Source organism: Oryzias latipes, chromosome 5 (genome assembly GCF_002234675.1).
Source record: "Oryzias latipes chromosome 5, ASM223467v1".
NCBI lineage: Eukaryota > Metazoa > Chordata > Actinopteri > Beloniformes > Adrianichthyidae > Oryzias > Oryzias latipes.
The window spans coordinates 6,450,564-6,467,830 of NC_019863.2; the positions used below are offsets into that span (position 1 = coordinate 6,450,564).

Sequence of the window (17,267 nt, forward strand, 5' to 3'; positions counted from 1 at the left end):
CAACTTGAACTATTTAATGAATTGAATTAATCCCTTTATGCATTTGACCTATCGGATGGAGCTTTTATGTTTGATGTTGCCCTCCTTAAAAGATGAGGGTCATTTGGAGAATAATTTAGGTATTTTGACTCGTATTTAAATTAAACAATTGCAGTGAAATAGAAATGATGTGTTTAGGTGTTTTGCTATTTGTTATTTGGGGTCCCCCCAGAGGAGCTGGAGGAGGTGGCCGGGGAGAGGGAAGTCATGGCATCTTTGCTTAGACTTCTGCCCCGGCGATAAGCGGAGGAAGATGGATGGATGGATGCTAATGTTAGCTTAGGGTTGTGGGGGGCTGTAAGCTCGCAGGAGAGTGTAAACAAAGGGATGGTAGGAAATAGGCACAGGCTTACTCTGCGCCAGTGGTCCCGCCCACAACTCAGTGGTAAATTTCTGATGAGGTCCTGCTGCTCTGCAAAAACTGTCCTAGAAAACGCCACAGGTTTTCGGATTTTGGATAAAAACGTCATCATCATCATTACCAGACCACTGGGAACGCCTTGAAAATGGTCCAAAAATGATTGGAGTGAGACTTTAATAAGAACAAACCAAGTGGGAAAAGTTGCATTCAAAGTGCCATTATATGAAAAAAAATATATAGCAGATTTTTAAACTTTGATATATATTTAAACAACTGTTTCTCTGTCTTCACCCTTCTCTGTTTCTTCACCTTCTTGAAGTCATGATGCGAGAATCAGGGATGGAGGTGATGGGCAATGGCCCAGCCAGTCAGAATGGAAGAGCAAGTGTGGAGGGTGCCGCCAAGGAAGGACGGCCCCGAAGTGGGACACCGTCAGTGGATGTGACTGCCATGGACCTCCTGCATCTACAACAGCACCAGGTTGACCGGCTTCTCTTTCACACACATTCGTTTTATAAAACATCAGCAGCAGCAGCAGCAGTACGGCAGACCTGCTGCCTAAAGTGCAACTTAATATTTAATTAGCCCTTGAAGTACATCCCATATATAAACACATTATTATTATCATTTATGTATATTGTAGCCTTTATTGAATTTTTAAAGTCAGAGAAGTGCTTTTTCTGTGTGATTGTGTTTGGTTGTGAGTGTGTTTATTGTAGCATGCAGCACCGGCCTTATTGTAAAATATTTATTATTATGTTTAAACATATTGGTAGAAGTGAGGTGCGCAAGAATGTTGTGGACAGTTGAGAAATTGTGACATCCAATTGGATGGCAGCATTTTTCTGTGGCTCATTGTAAACAAACCTCACACTCACAGCTAATGCCACCCTGTGCCGTGTTAAGCACGGTGGTGCGGATGTGTACGCCATTATTGCACCTAAAGCATTTCCTCATTTCGGTCCTGAGATGAACCGATAAGCTCTTTCTTTTGGTGTTGGTGTTAAATATGACACACGACAGAATGTACAAGGAAGCAGCACTGAAAAGATCAATGTGTCTTGTGCTATCTTGGCTCATCCAACAGCACAACCAGGGCTGTTGTTAGGAGCTGTTTGGTGAGGATGCACAGGCTATGTGCTGTTGTCTGTTGTCAAAGCAGATCCATCAGTATGTGAACAAGAGGAGAAACTCTGCTGCAGCACAGTACAGTAAGGTAAATGTTTATCTAATGGAGAAAGATCTTCTAGTCATCATCTTTGTGCCAAATATCATATCATGTTAAAGAATTGTGAATATTTTTGCATTTAAAGTATAAAAAATAAATTTCTGGACAATGAAGAGGTTCACTTAGCCTAGTTCAGTTATTTTTTCCTTTTTTCCAACTGACATAATAGCAAAAAAATCTTAACCAGCTACTCAATCCCTGTGACTGCCTTCACTAGATGGATCTGACATAATTCCATAAACTACTTTACCAATACTTTACCATCAGTCAGTCCTTCTCTTCTGCTTTCATGCTTATTAAAAAGGGACACATGTATGTATAGTATTTTGAGACAAAAATACTGTTTAATAGACATAGTATTATGAATAATTAATACATTACATTGCTTATGTACTGATAATTAAAAAACTACACTGTAAGATTACACAAAGAAACATTTGTATTAACAGATGAGGCGTTTTATTACAAAAACAGAAAGCAGCGACTTTTGTATGTCATGTTCTTCTGTAAACAATGCAATGGGGGGAGCATGGCTTTTAAGCCTGCTGGCTCCATGAGGAGCGCGTGCCACGGAAAGGGGGGGGGGGGGGACTAAGGAGCAGGAGGAGACTCAGGGCGAAATACTCCAGTCGCCCGGAGTGGTCTTCTGCCGGGGAGTCGTCGTGCCGCGAGACAAGTAGCGACTTTCTGATGACAGAATTTGCGCTCAGTGTATTTAAACAGTGACAAATGTATCAGAGGATGTGCGATTGGCCGTTCTGCATGTCAATCAAGTCCCGTATTTCTCGGTGAGGATTTTTCAACTCAGGTGAAGAAAGTCAGTGGTGAACTGTTCACAGAGACTGAGCTCAAACGTGCTGCCGTCCTCACAACACCATGAATGGAGGTTTAAGAAATATGGACCACAGTTGAGTATTTCGATGCTCTTTGATTCAGTGCACAAAGAGAACAGTGTCGCATCTTTGAAAAATTACCACAGAAAAGAAAGGTAAAGGGATCAGAAAGTGTTTTGTGCGCTTTTGACTCAAGGAATCAGAAACCGCATCCCACCAGAATAATCCACTCTTCTGAAAACACTTCCTTGTTTTAATCACACAAAATGCAACCCTGTACTTTACTATCTAAAAATTATGACTTTTTGTCCCTTTTTGGTTAATAGCAGAAACCATTTTTCATAAGCTGCCTGCTGAAGTCCATTTGATAGTTTTCTGTTTTGTGAACCTTGTCAAAAAAGTTGTCAACTGTTCAATCAAAGGACCATGAGTGACATTTATTAAGCAGTGCTTAATTAAGAGTTTTCACAGTAAAAGTCCTTTTGCAGTTAGGCTCTGGAACACGGCGTACCAAACTCCAGATCAGACGCAGAACCAGAAGACAGCTAGGTTTCTGCTGTTAACTGTTTAACTGTTTCTACAGGATGTAGAGACAGCGTTAATTTTTAGGGCAGAAGAAACAGTCATGGATTGGCTGAAAAAGTTCTGATTGTGTGACTATTGGACCAAGGGGATGTGGACAACAATAAATGGGATGAGACCGTAGAAAGTGAAGTAAGAGCAGACCAGGTGCTTGTGATGAGGCATCACATGACGGACAGGCAGAGGTTAATAGTTTTTCAACAAACTTTCACAGTTTAATTAATCCTATTGAGGGATGCAAACATCAAATAAAAGGTCCTCTGACTAAAGTAAGCAAGTGGAAACAAAAACCCTCCAATGGTAGATCATTTATTCTTATTAGGCAATGTAACAATGAAAGACAGCCCTCATTTATAAAGATGGTGACTGAAATAATTGTAACCTGTTTGATCATCTTGGTTCTGACAGGGGAATTTATCTTGTAGACTAGTCAGATTGGAGGGAAGTGGACCATAAGCTTGATTTAAGCATCGCTATTAGGAAGTCAGAGAGTGTTTGTTGAGAACTGTAAAGGCAGATTGAAAAGCCCTATCAATCTTCTTTTTATAAAGAAGTTGCTGTGAAATGTTGATGGCTTTACCACTTTGTCAGGTTGTGGGTTTTTACTGTTTGTTTTCTCACTGTTTGTTGCTTTCTGTAAACCTTATGTCTGGTTTTTAGCCCGAGTCCGTATGTTTTGTCGTCATCTTTGTTTGTGTCGCAGACGTTTTAATTGGAACATTATCCACTGGAGGAAATTAAAATTCTTTTGGAAAATAATATTACAAAAGCAGTTGAATCAAGATTTGTTAAAATATAGCAATAAATGTAATAGTTTTTCTGAGCTGCTCGGAAAAATAAAAAATAGCTTCTTTCCATCTTTTTTCACTCTCCAGGTCCCGGGTCGCGGACTTCCACATAAAGTGGTGGACAAAATTATTGGTACCCCTCAGTTAAAGACAGAAAGTCCACAACGCTCACTGGACCGTTTTTTTGACAAAAAGCGGTTTATTTGTTACGTGGTGCGGCGCCTTGTCACGGTAATGTGACAAGGCGCCCGCCACCGCTGCAGTCAAGATTAGGCGATATATTTATATGCTGATCTTTCCGATGGGTTGGATAAAGCATCGGTTTAGAGAGAAAATTCTCCTCTTACTGGTTGTTTTTGTTCAGATGATGAAGCTAAAGGTTGTTTTAAAGAAGCTGGCGCAGTGGTACAGAAGATTTAAGATATGTGACCGGAACTTCTTTTTGGGGAGTGCGGTTATCACTTTTTAATGCACACCCAGCAGCCAATCAGAATCGAGTGTTCACCCGGACCATGGTATAATGTTTAATGATAGACGGAGAGAGGATTATTAACTTTGCATAAAGATGAAAAACAACGCTTAGACAAAAATGATAGAAAAGGTTTCAGGTATCCTAATTTTAGTATAAAAAAAGAACAAAATTCAACCACAGTAACAGAAGGTAAGATGGAAACACAAAACCATCAATAGAAAAATTAGCAACGATGAAGTAACAACTCTCTGTTGCACTTCAGTAATTCAGTCTTCTGTTGCCCCTTAACCTGAACTTTAACATTTTCATTCAGAATTCTCACACTACACATATTACCTTAACATGAGCAGAGAATAGACTGCATAAAATAAAAGTAAAGATTTTTTTATTATCAATATAACTGCATGTTCATTTTAGTGTTCTCGTCATCAATGTAGTTTATGAAGGCTTTACGGCACGGATGGGAAAGTCTGGTTCTGACTACAACTTTGTTACAAGAACTTTAAATGACTCCAAGTCAACAGTGGACAGCAGGAGAATGTTTTCCACAACATAGTTTACAAGAAATATGTTCATCTGTGTGCGACTTACCAAAAACACAACCGAGTTGTGCTTGTTTAATAGTGATGTTTCATCAGCAGAGCAAACGCTAGCTGCAGCCGTTTAGGAGCTTGGGTGGCTTGTGGGAAAAAAGGATTTGTGGTTTCAGTGCCTCATTAGATTTGAAAAGCTTGAGACGGACATAGGTAATGTCTTTATATCAGGACATAGTGTGAATTTGACATAAACTTTTTTGTAAAAATAAAAGTGGAGCAGTGACGATATTTTCAGGCTGTAAATGCTTGCTACTGATCCACCGTCTCTGTTACTTCCTGTTATTTTGATCTAGTGTGGAGAAAGTTTCAGCACGAATACTCCTTAACCAATCATGATTTTGAATGCAACTGTTAGCTACAAGGGCCTTGTTTCAGGGATAAAAGTAATTAGTTAGATTACTCCCTTACTAAATTTAAACAGCGTTACTCTCAACCCTGGCTGTTACACCTACTCACACACAAGCAAGCTATAGGAAAATAATACTCAACAGACCTTTCTAATGCCTTGTGTTTGGTCCTTAGGCACACATTTACAGACACATTCCGGCATGCTAGCAGTTGGTCACTTGACGTCACACCATTGATCCTGAGATTTTTATAATATCTATAAATATGTTAAATATGGATGGATGGATGGATGGATGGATGGATGGATGGATGGATGGATGGATGGATGGATGGATGGATGGATGGATGGATGGATGGATGGATGGATGGATGGATGGATGGATGGATGGATGGATGGATGGATAGATAGATAGATAGATAGATAGATAGATAGATAGATAGATAGATAGATAGATAGATAGATAGATAGATAGATAGATAGATAGATAGATAGATAGATAGATAGATAGATAGATAGATAGATAGATAGATAGATAGATAGATAGATAGATAGATAGATAGATAGATAGATAGATAGATAGATAGATAGATAGAGTTGACTATATTAAAACAAAAAACAAACAAAAAAGTTATTTAAAACTGAACTTTAGTCTCTTAATTTTTTCTCTCTACAAATCTTGACAGTTTTCTTGATAGTAGAAACCCTGATTTTAGAGTTATCTCTTGCATGACAAAGTAGAACTCTTTACAAACATATTTGCCAGCGAAGGTTTAATTTGATCCTTAATTCTCTATAGTTAACTGCTTCTTGAACAATTAGTTCTCATTGATGCAGAGCACACAATGCATAGCCAGAGTAGCCTTCCTAGTGTACTTGCTTTTTGTGGATCATTTTGTAAAGAAGCGCTAAATGAAGATAGATTAAAGAAAAAAAGAAAACTTAGTCCTTTTGTGTTGGCTTAGTTTATCTACACAATTTCCAATATTATTTTGACATTTTAAAGCAAAAATTGAAAAAAAAATTCCTGAAGTGTGTTTTTACTACACTTTACTATATTCGTAAAGATTGCAAATTAGAATGTAGGACCTGACAAATATTTAAACTTCAGATACTTCAGATAACAAGTATTAAGATACTTCTTATAGCCTGAAGAGTGCAGCCACAAGAGACCATGTTCTACCATGAGTCTGTGCTGTACTCTAGTGCCTTGGGTGTGAGGGGCAGCTGCAGAACAACCTGTCCTATCCTAACCACTAGCTATGCTGCATTCATTTCTTTCTTTCTGCTTTCTAATCTTCCTCGTTAACAGTTTGTTTATGTTTGTGGATTCTCTTGAAGGATCTCCACATACTTGCTGAGCTCGCTCCTCCTGTTTCTCAAAGCTCTCTGGTATCTTTGTGTTCTCGAATCATTTTTGCCACAGGAGGCCAGACTCTAACTTATTGGAAAATCTAGCAGAGAGGATAACATCAATGTTATGACACTGCATATTGCCCTAAATTGCTTATTGGTAAAATGATAGTGCTCGCCCAATTTGAATAATTTTATGGAATTCCTCACAGAGCAGTTTAATTATGTTATCACACAACTGGCAACATCTGTCTTTATACCACAGCACATGACAGTTTTATTACAGACGGATTTCTTTGCTGGTTTGAGCAATTGATGTGTGATCTGATTAATAATCACACAAATGGAAGTGAAAATTGAACAGTAATGCAATTCTATGTGGGAAAAGAAGAAATAATTATTGAATGAAAAAAGGCTGAAAAATGACTAAGACTTTTTACACTTTCCTTATTTGAATTATATTTTTGAAGCAGTTTTTTAAGGCTTTCTTCATTCCAAAGTGTTTTTTTTTTTGGGGGGGGGGGGTGGGGGGTGGGGGGGGGATTGCAGAGGACATTTTGGATGGAAGCTTTTGCTCAAGTTGACGTCTGGTTTCTGCTGGCAGCTTGAGGGCCATCAGAGGAAATGTTTGTGGCATTGTGGGAGTAAAGGGGACAGGAAGAGAACGTACAAAAAAGATGGAACCATAGCTTGTAGTTGAGCTAATAGGCACCTCAGTAAATGTACTTTGTCATGCGTTTCAGATCTAAAACATAACAGTATTTTAAAAATCAATTTTCCTGACGCAAAGAATAGAATGATCACATGAAAGATTTAAAATAATTAAGAAAACAGGTGTATAGCAATGTTTTTTATTTTATTTAGCATTTATTTCTTATTTTATATGTAAGTTCCATGAAATTCTCATTTTTTCCCAGTGAATTTCTGACCACATGGTTAGTAGAAACCCTTGTTTTATTCACTCATTGATGCAGCACACACAATATAAAGCCTTATTACTATTAAGCCTTATTACTATTATATTATATTATAATAGTATCCGCAGTGTTCCCGCTCTTTGAATAGGCGTTAAATGAAGATAGATTAAGGAAAAAAAAAAACTCAGTCATTTTGTGTTGGAAATGTTTTTCGTGCAGTGTTTTGTTTTTTCCTGCTGAATGGGGGTGCCACGGCTGACACATCTTAGCCGGTAAATAAGCAGCAACGGGCGTTAAGAAATGTCGCAAGTTAGAGAATGGCGACAAACAAACAAGGCAGATGAAAAGAAATGAGGGACAAAGTGGTGTTTTATTCAGAAAGAGGCATGATCTATGTAAAAGTAATAGACAATTAAACATGAATGCCTCTTTTTACATCATTGACCCATTGATAAAGCTATGCCAATTTTCAGGATTCTTATTTTCTCCCTTCTTTATCTATTTTACACATTTTACACATGAAACCATGTCTCAATCCAAATACTATTTTCCAAGATCGATTATTATCAATTTATTTCATTTTGAAATGATTTTTTATAGTTTGATTCAATTAGTAACGGCCCTTTTGACAGATTGATCTGGTTGGATAAATTGATTAATCGTAACAAAAGGACTGGCTGGTTCTACTTTGAGGAAAGACGTAGCCTGCATTGTGGTGACCTAGACAGTCTCTGGTGTCTTGGTCTGTGTATCTGAGCCGAAGTGCGAACCTCTCAACTCAGAGCAGCTGTCTAAGACAGCTGGCTACCAATAGACTGGGAATCACATCTCCATCGGTCCAGTATTAAACGGCTTCAAAACCGCTTTTAAACTGCTAGAAAACATCATGCATCTTTCAATGTTTTATTAAGACTATTGGCAGCAAGATTAGGATAAACACAAATGCTCACATAGGCACACACACACACTCATGCCCACTGAGACTCTCGTCCTCTCGTGCTGAACAACTTGTGTGTTTAGTGTGGTAAACAAGAAACCGCATTAACAAGGCCTCGGGAGGCTGGCAAAGAACACATTTAGATATGACTTGCTTTAATGGCCACTGTCCAAATACTGTTCAAACATGAGAATTTTCCAACCCATTGGAATGTTTACTCTTCATGGATAATTATGGCATATTATGGAGAGGCTATTTTTGAACACAGTTCAAAAATTGTCACAATGTGTGGGGCGGCAGTTTAGCTCAGGTGGTAGAGCAGGTCGTCCAACAACCGAAGAGTTGGCGGATCGATCCCCGCTCTCCCCAGCCAGCTGTAGCCCCCCCCCCGAGTGCGGCTAGTCTCCAGCTCACCGCTCCCCCCAGGGGATGGGTCAAAAAGCAGAGAAAAATTTCCCCACTGTGGGATAAATAAAGTATCAGTTATTTATTATTATTGTTTTATTTTTACAAAAAATAAAGATTCGCACTTTTTCCATAAAAAACATTCAAAATCAATGAGTATTCATTTTTAATGAGGGGGCAACTTAAAAAATTCTTAAAATAATTCAAATGTAACAGAGAGGTGTTTCCTGTGTAGAAAACTTCAGGGTAATTAATATTCATAGACTGTGCTTGTTAACACTCCCAATGCTAGTGCTATGTAGATCCAATTACCATAGAATAGACCCTACGGATTTGAATGACTAAAGGTTAAATGAGCTATTGAAATGAAAACCAGGGATCTGCTTCTTCTCAATCACGTTTATTTGTGTCGTTGAGTTTTATCCATGTTGCAGATCAAGGCATCTTTTGAATAGACGTAAAAAGTACTTCCAAACTAAAGTGTCTTAGGTCAACAGCACTGGGTGGATTAAAATAAATGTTCAATTAAATATACTAAATATGCTTGTGTTTTGCATGTGCCACCCTGTACACTTTTCATATCCATGCATTGAGGACATGAGCCCTACAGACAGGCTAATGGTAAAACCCCTGTAAAGCCTTACTCCGTCTTTTATGGCACCAGCAGAAAAGAAATGCTAAGAAATGAACAACAGCTGCTTTTTTGGACTAATCAGGGTGGCACAGGACTCGCGTGTGGTTTACACGCCATTGGTGTGTGAATGTGTGTGTGCCTGTGTGAATGGGACTATGACAGGAACGCACTTTGGGCATTCTAAGATAGTAAAGCAATATATACTGTAAATTTATATACCATTTACCATTTACCTTGTTTCTGTTGTGATGTTGGGTGCTACCACGAGAAGTCATGAAAGTTTCAGTGGCAGAAGCAGATGGAACATTTCTAAGAACAATTCTGTTTGATGGCAGTAAACTGACACTCATTTAACAAGAAGAGGGAACATGGATTTTATGGCTTCTCTGATCCTGGCTTAACAGGTGTTTGCTCTTTCTTAGCTCATGTTGGTGCTCCCTTTTTTTCAAAGTTAAATAAAAAAGAAAAGGCTTAAAGCTCTGTTTTTATGTACTGGCTGAAAAATGATTGACCGCCCATTCTGACGACCAAATGAGCCTCTATTAAAATATGGAAATAAGCACGGACGGTCATGACATGTGTCGGTCCATTAGAGTGAATCTGATTGTTTGACATGTTTTTGCCCATCAATGTATGTATCATTGATTAATAACAACGCCGCTTTGCATTTAGCAATGACATGGCCTCTATTTAAGTGAAAAATGGCACAGGTCACTATTCACTGGTGAATAGCTGTGTACCATTTAGAGAATGATATGCCATGATGAGGTGTCTGCTCATAAATAATAGCGATGGCAGCTTGACATCACGTGAATGACACAAGCCATAAATGCTTGAGCAGGCCAGTGACAATGGTTTATAAAACCCTTTCTCTGTTTGAAAAGAAAGAGTGTTGTGTTTTCTTAAATGAACAATAAAAACAAATGTTTTAGCGTTCTTGATTGGTGATGGAAAGACCTCCAGAATATTGTTTCCTATGCACAGCATCTGATTCAATTTGGTATATGCTTGTTTACAATCTCTGACAGGGTATGATGGGAAGGCTGTAAAGTACTAGTCAGTAAATGGCAGCGAAAATAAGGCAGTGTTTTTTTGTCTCCCTGCCTTCCGTACCCCTTTATTTTATTCCTTCTATTTTTCCTGGAAATGAAGAATTTATTTTGCATTTCGCTCTGGGAACATGAGCTTTAAACATAGGGAACTGTTTTTTTTTATTTGTATTTTTCTTTTGCATTAGGTACTCCCTGGAGGTAAGGTAAGGTAATGTAATGTCACCGTATGAAATGTGAAAGTGAAATCTTGCAGAAAGAAAGCTGGATGACATGCCTGAGGAGACAAAGAGTGGACAGAAGACAGCAGTTCTGCAGTACAGATGCTGAAGAGAGTTTTTTTTTTAAATAAAATGTTTGTCAGAGTACGTGGAGAGCATGTGTCTGCATTAATGGATGAGATCAAAAGGGGTCACTTTATAGCAGCAAAAAAAACATAAATAAATTAAAAAAAAAAACGTTTTCCTATATTCACGATCTTCCCCAAATCCCCAATTACAAACAATTGCTACACCTTTTGTACCTTTGCTAGCAAAAGGAAGCCTTCCAACAGTCTTTGCTAGTCTTTTTTGCTTCTGCTTTTTTAGAGCCTGCTGCTTTGCTTTAGTGATATAAGAAATACTGTCAGATATCCACTGCCCACTGGATGGTTTGTTGTTTAGACTGTGTCAGGAGGAGTTGTGTTACCTGGAAATTTTCTGTCCCATCAGTCACAGGTCAAGTGAAGCTCGCTGATAAACTGCAAAACTAGTCTAAACATGAACATGAATTTGTTCACATGTTTGCAGTTATGAAATATAGTTTACTCAATGTTTGACACAATCTGTCCCTGACTCATCACAGTAGTACTCACGAAAGAAGACGATCTGAAGAGAAATAATTTAACCAAGAAAAAAGAAAAAGATGGCTGCTGGAGTCCAATAAAGATTAATTTCAGAGAAAATGAAATCACCCCCACTTTAGCAGTATTTTATTTTTATCATTTGGGACTATATTGACTAGTGTACCATTAAATGCATAGCATAAATTTGCTACAGTTTCTGATGTTATGTTATACATGTACTGTATATGTAACCAAACCCCTCTGGTTACTTGGTGTACAGTTTTCCCTCGCTATATAGTCTCACTGTTGCGTGGATTTTTTTCATTGCAATTTTGCTAGCTTTTTTTTTCTCTCTCAATGGCCCTTTTATCTGCGTCCTGATTGGCTGGAGGTTTTGTCATCAATCTGCTCTGTGCTGTGTCCCCTATACAGATACATGCAGCTCTCCCAATCTTTATAATCTTCAGTTCTGATTAAAAATCCTGTACTTGTTTTTCTAAAAGTTTTGAACTTTAAAGGTTTAAACAAGAGAGAAAAGTCTTAAAATGTTAATGTCTGTCTGTGAAAAGTGTAGAAAGTGTGTAGTGTTCTACAGCCTTAAAATATCTGGAATCCTACTTTGCAGATTTGACCTATTGCGGGTTATTTTTGGAGTGTAATTGCCGTGATACACAAGGAACACTGCATTGCCTTTTCCTTTATCTGTTTTTGATTGTAGACTAACTTTATTGTGGAGATAAAGGCTTAGTCTAGTTTACCACAACAGTACCAGTATGTGGTACTGTGATAAGGTGTTTTAGGGTTCCTATACTGTACAATACTATACATTTTGAATACATAAGCTGGTCCTTATATTGTCAAAATGAGTCCATCTTACCTTAAATGGAATAACTAATTTTGGGTCTGTAAGTCAATTTTTTATATTTTTCAACCGCAGGAACCAAAGGCAATTTATTTCAACTGGGCTGCACGGTGGCGCAGTGTTTAACGCTCTTGCCTCACAGCAAGAAGGCTCCTGTTCAAGTCCTGACTGGAGGACCTGAACCAGAAAATCAATGAGGGACCTTTCTGTGTGGAGTTTGCATGGTCTCCCCGTGCATGCGTGGGCTTTCTCCGGGGACTCCATCCAAAAACACACTTCATAGGTTAATTGGTTTATCTAATTTGTCCCTAGGTGTGAATGTGAGAGTGCGTGGGTGTGTGATTGTGGACGTTCTACCCTGGGACTGACTGGCGACCTGTCCAGGATGCCCCCTGCCTTAGCCCACAAGTGGCCGGGATAGGCTCCGGCAGCCCCGTGACCCTGAAAGGGAATAAACGGATAATAAATTAATATTTTTCAACCTGATTATTCCTTCACATTAACTTTCTAGCCTTTGGTTTGAACACAAGCCCAGTTTTGTGGTGGAAGTTCCTACTTATTTCTACCTATATACATTTATTCATATTCCATTTTTTAAAAGAAATACTGTACAGTTTTTTAGAATAATTTTTTTATGCTGAAAAACCTGTTTATATTGTTACTCATTTATATTATTCATATTTTAGTGATACTTTGTGTATTGTAATTGATAATTATTTCAAGTTTAACTGATTTGTGTGTTATTTTGCTTTTGTAGTTGCCCTGCCAGGCAGGAGATTGATTGTGTTTACAGACAGGCCCTGACAGGGGAGTGGCCTCAGCTTCTAAACCCATTTCCATTGGATCAAAGAATTAAGGGTTAGATACATTTTTCAATATCTCTGCAGATGGGTAATAACTGCACCCATAGATAGCCAAAGGGCTGAAATGAAACTTTAACATGCAAAGAAAAGTTATGACCAGAAGAATGTCTTTTTGGATTGAATAATGTAAAATATCTTTAGGGCAGCAGAAAAAGCATCAAAGTACTGCAGGTTTATTCTTAAAAGATGTTATACTACAGCGAAGCCTGCGCCTCATTATTGAGTTCTTGTTTGCAAAGTCAACAGGACCTTTCTTTGTCTGCGCCTGTTGCAAATTTCCAAAACATTTGAATAATCTGCCTGTTCTTTCAAATTAAAAATCATTAGCAAATATGTTAGTAGCATTTAACTTAATGTGACATTTAAATTGGACAACAACAGAAATGTGGATCTAATTGGAATGAAACTATACTAGACAGACATATTTTAATTCTGTTTTTTGATAATTAATGTGTGACTATCTGCAGCATGTAAGTGATTGGCTCTTTGATCTGGGAAGAGACTGTTTCTAGGCACATGGTTCTTATTAAAATAAATCAGCATTTTATCTCTTTGCTCTACAGTGGAGAGAGCAAGGCAAAGGCCTTTTAAGAAGTGTGGAAGCTCTCTTTCCTCAGGTCTTACCATGTGTGTCTCTGTTTGCCCTGCGCTGTCTGCATCGCTTTGTTCACATACACGCAATATCATCATTATCTCAGATAGCTGTGGCACAGGGGAACGGCATTTGTTGATCAGATTGGTTCCGTTGACATTCCCCCCATCAAGTATAAGGACGCTCGCCTGCATACAGCTGTTGCCAGCTGATTGAATGATCCTGCCTGTCAAGGCATACGATAACCACATCTGTAAACACCCTCTGCTCTTCAGCACCCACCAGCGTGCTGCAGGAGCGGAAACCCCCTGTAACACAATGACTTTTCATTTTTTTGTCTTTCTAAATTGTAATGGTCATGTTTATCAGAGCTCTGAAAGGACCAGAGAACAGCACCCTGTCCCAGTCAGTGCCGTTGTTTTTTTGGAGTTTCTCTTTTTCTTCTTCCTTTCACTATGATGAGGTGTCCCATCACTTTCACATGTCCAGATTCCTATTTTACAGTGTAATCTTTTGAACCTCACCAGCATCAAAGATGGATAAAATTGGTCGTTTATGGTGTGTTTATCTCAATCTTATAGTAATTTGGTGCTCTCTGTCTTTGGACTCCAGCTCAATGAAAACAATAAATGCTGTCCTTATCTACTCGAACGAATACAGGAGAAGAATAGGACGCTGCGAGTTATTTGTGGCAGTTTTAAAGAGAAGAGCCTAAAATGGAAAAAGGAAATGGACTCTCCTCTCACATTTTCCCTTGGCCATACAGCTTGAGAGAAAGCAACGGAGGGACTTATTTTTAATCAGCAGAATGCTGGGCTCTTAATGTAAAATGTCAGAGATATGCCTCAGCTCTACAATGAGTGAAATCTGGTGAGGTCCCGTGTTCAATTGAAAACGGGGACCACTGGGACCCGGAGGTGAGGGAACAGGGGATTTGGTGGTAGCAGCATCATGGTCAATTATCACAGTTTCGTCTGCTCATCCACTCTTAAAGCCTCTACTAATCTTTACCACTTCACTCAAAGCCAAGAACACAATAAAGTGCAGCCCGGTTCCAAGCATGAGGGCCTGTTTCTGAAAAGCAGTATCTCCTTTTACAGAAATCCTTGCGTTGACTGCAGATCACTGCAAACTGCTGCATGGGCTTCACACCCCCTCACTGTTAGCAAGTCTTGGCAGGTTCTGGCTACCTCCCTGGCTGAAAAGAAAAGGATCACTTACCTGGCAGGTGCGATGTGGGAAGCCACCACTTCTGCGTTTTTGCTGACTTGTCATAAGAGAAAACACTCAAAAAGGAGAAAGAAAAAATTGCAGAGGAGGGAAAGACATTTTTCTTTTCCTCTATTTAAAGGGTTAACATGTGCAATCCATTTCAACCATCTCAGTTGGAGTCACAAAGTTAGTCTTTTGTTTTGACCAAATGTTGAGCAAGAGTGAAAACTCCCTAAAGTCTAGTAACCCAAAATGTATTTTTTTGATTAACTGTTTTACCAAGAGATAAAAATAACTTTCCGCATGAGAAATGACTCACCTGAAAAAGGATTTTTGCATTGTATTGTTTTGAAATGCTAACATTTACAAATGTTTCTATAGCTTTTGCTAAAGAGGGAAGTGTCTTCACTCCTCATGTCCTTAATAAATCACAGTCTTGCAGATAGAGCTTTGTAGGACACCCAGACAAAGAGAATCAGTGGTTTACGGCTGCTGGAAGCTGTCCTCTTGGTTCACTGAGGGGGATCATTGTAATTATAATTTATTGACTCAGACTTTGGTGATAAACGTGATCAAATCAGCATTTAGTTGTGTTTATGACTAACAAGTCACATTGGAAGACCCAGTTTCTTTTGTAGGCTGACGTGTGGCGAAAATGTCTCTTTTTGCGTGAAAGAAATGTGTTTTTAGAGGAGATAAGCTTTGCTGAAATGTAGTCTAAAGAGGTTTTCTCCCGGGAGTTAACGTTTAATTTGAAAAATTACAAAAGAAAAAAAAAAGTGTTCTTTTGCTTTGCAGGGACATCAGTGTCCCAAATGAATAAAGATGTAAATGGGGAGAAGAAAACAGGTAATTATGCTGAACCAGTAAATGAATGACCCACTGACCCTAAATCATAATTGATTTTGTAACGATAAATCTTTTTTTTCCTATATTTTGATTCTGTTTCGTTCAATTATTTTGCTCTGTGAATTAAAAAAAAAAGGTTTAAAAAAAAAAGGAGGAAGAAAAGCTGTATGCTCCAGTAGCAGCTCTTTATGTAATTCTGTTGCATGTTGGAGGGATATAAAAAAAATCATAGATTTGTTTATTTACTTTTTAAATGTCATAACTGCATGACTCTGGCAAAATACTGCAGGTTTACCAGAAACGTTTGGCTTGTAATCAATGCTCAAGAAAAAGGAGGAAGCATCCCTGACTATAATGAATTTCAGTAATAGACTTTATTTCCATCCATACATCCAACCATTCATCCATCTATTCAACCAACCAACATTTCTTCCTTCCTTCCTTTCTGTCTTCCTTCCTTCCCATTGTGCTTCTTTCCTTTTCTCTGTCCTTCCTTCCTTCCTTCCTCCCTTCCATCTTTCCTTTCTTCCTTCCTTCCTTCCTTCCTCCCTTCCATCTTTCCTTTCTTCCTTCCTTCCTTCCTTTCTTCCTCCCTTCCATCTTTCCTTCTTTCCTCTCTTCCTTTCTTCCTTCCTTCCTTCCTCCCTTCCACCTTTCCTTTCTTCCTTCCTTCCTCTCTTCCTTCCTTCCTTCCTTCCTCCCATCAATCTTTCCTTCGTTTCTTCCTTCCTCCATTCCATCTTTCCTTTCTTCCTTCCTTCCTTCCTTCCTCCCTTCCACCTTTCCTTTCTTCCTTCCTTCCTTCTTTCCCTTCTTCCTTCCTTCCTTCCATCTTTCCTTCGGTGCGTCTTTCACTCCTCCTATTAAGTGTTTCCTTTCATAGATCATTTGTAAGTTTATGGCTTTCGCTGGTTTAAGGTGGAAATGATGTCATCCAAGCAAAGAAGCTGTTTTAGAATCATTTTTTTAAAATGTATTAAAATTTTTAACACTAAAATGTTTTTGCTAGGAAAATGAACCATTTTTTTTTTTTCAGCTCCAAACATCAGATAAAGGTTAGGATGTAATAATTGTTTTCGTGTGTAAAACCTGTACTAATTTCATATTGTTTGGAAAAATATGTTACACTTGATTTTCAACTAGAGGGACAGAGGCTTAGTGGGCAAACCATCAATCTATTCAGCACACACAACTAATGAATTGTGAAACAGGATCAAATGGATGAAGAATATGAAAAATTCACCAGATTACTTTGTATTGAAACCCTGGTGGGCAATGCCACAGGTCAAAGGTTTCTTGGAGGTCTTCAGCAGGTTTAAACCCTGCATGATTGTCAGATAGCCTTTCCTTATTTGTTCATAGTTTATTTTGCTGCAAAATTTGCAGTTTTTTTTACTTGTCTCTTATTTTTTGCCAAACTACTTGACAGACTGTTTTACCTCTGATAAATCTTTACACCCAACTCCTGCTGCGAGGGCTGGGATTTTGTTTTTCTAGGTTTTGTTTAGTTAATAATAGCAGTTGCA

At 38.4% G+C, this 17,267-nt stretch overlaps 1 protein-coding gene across 12 annotated transcripts in view; it reads left to right on the top strand.

Annotated features, from left to right (window-relative positions):
* Positions 1-17,267, top strand: part of LOC101173216 (forkhead box protein P1-B) — a 206,458-nt gene that overhangs the window by 116,366 nt on the left and 72,825 nt on the right. For all 12 annotated transcript variants that reach the window (XM_023954813.1, XM_023954807.1, XM_023954811.1 and 9 more), the window contains one exon: positions 720-880. In XM_023954813.1, coding sequence (XP_023810581.1) covers positions 722-880 — 159 coding nt within the window. In that variant the 5' untranslated portion in view covers positions 720-721. The remainder of the gene's footprint in view (positions 1-719; positions 881-17,267) is intronic.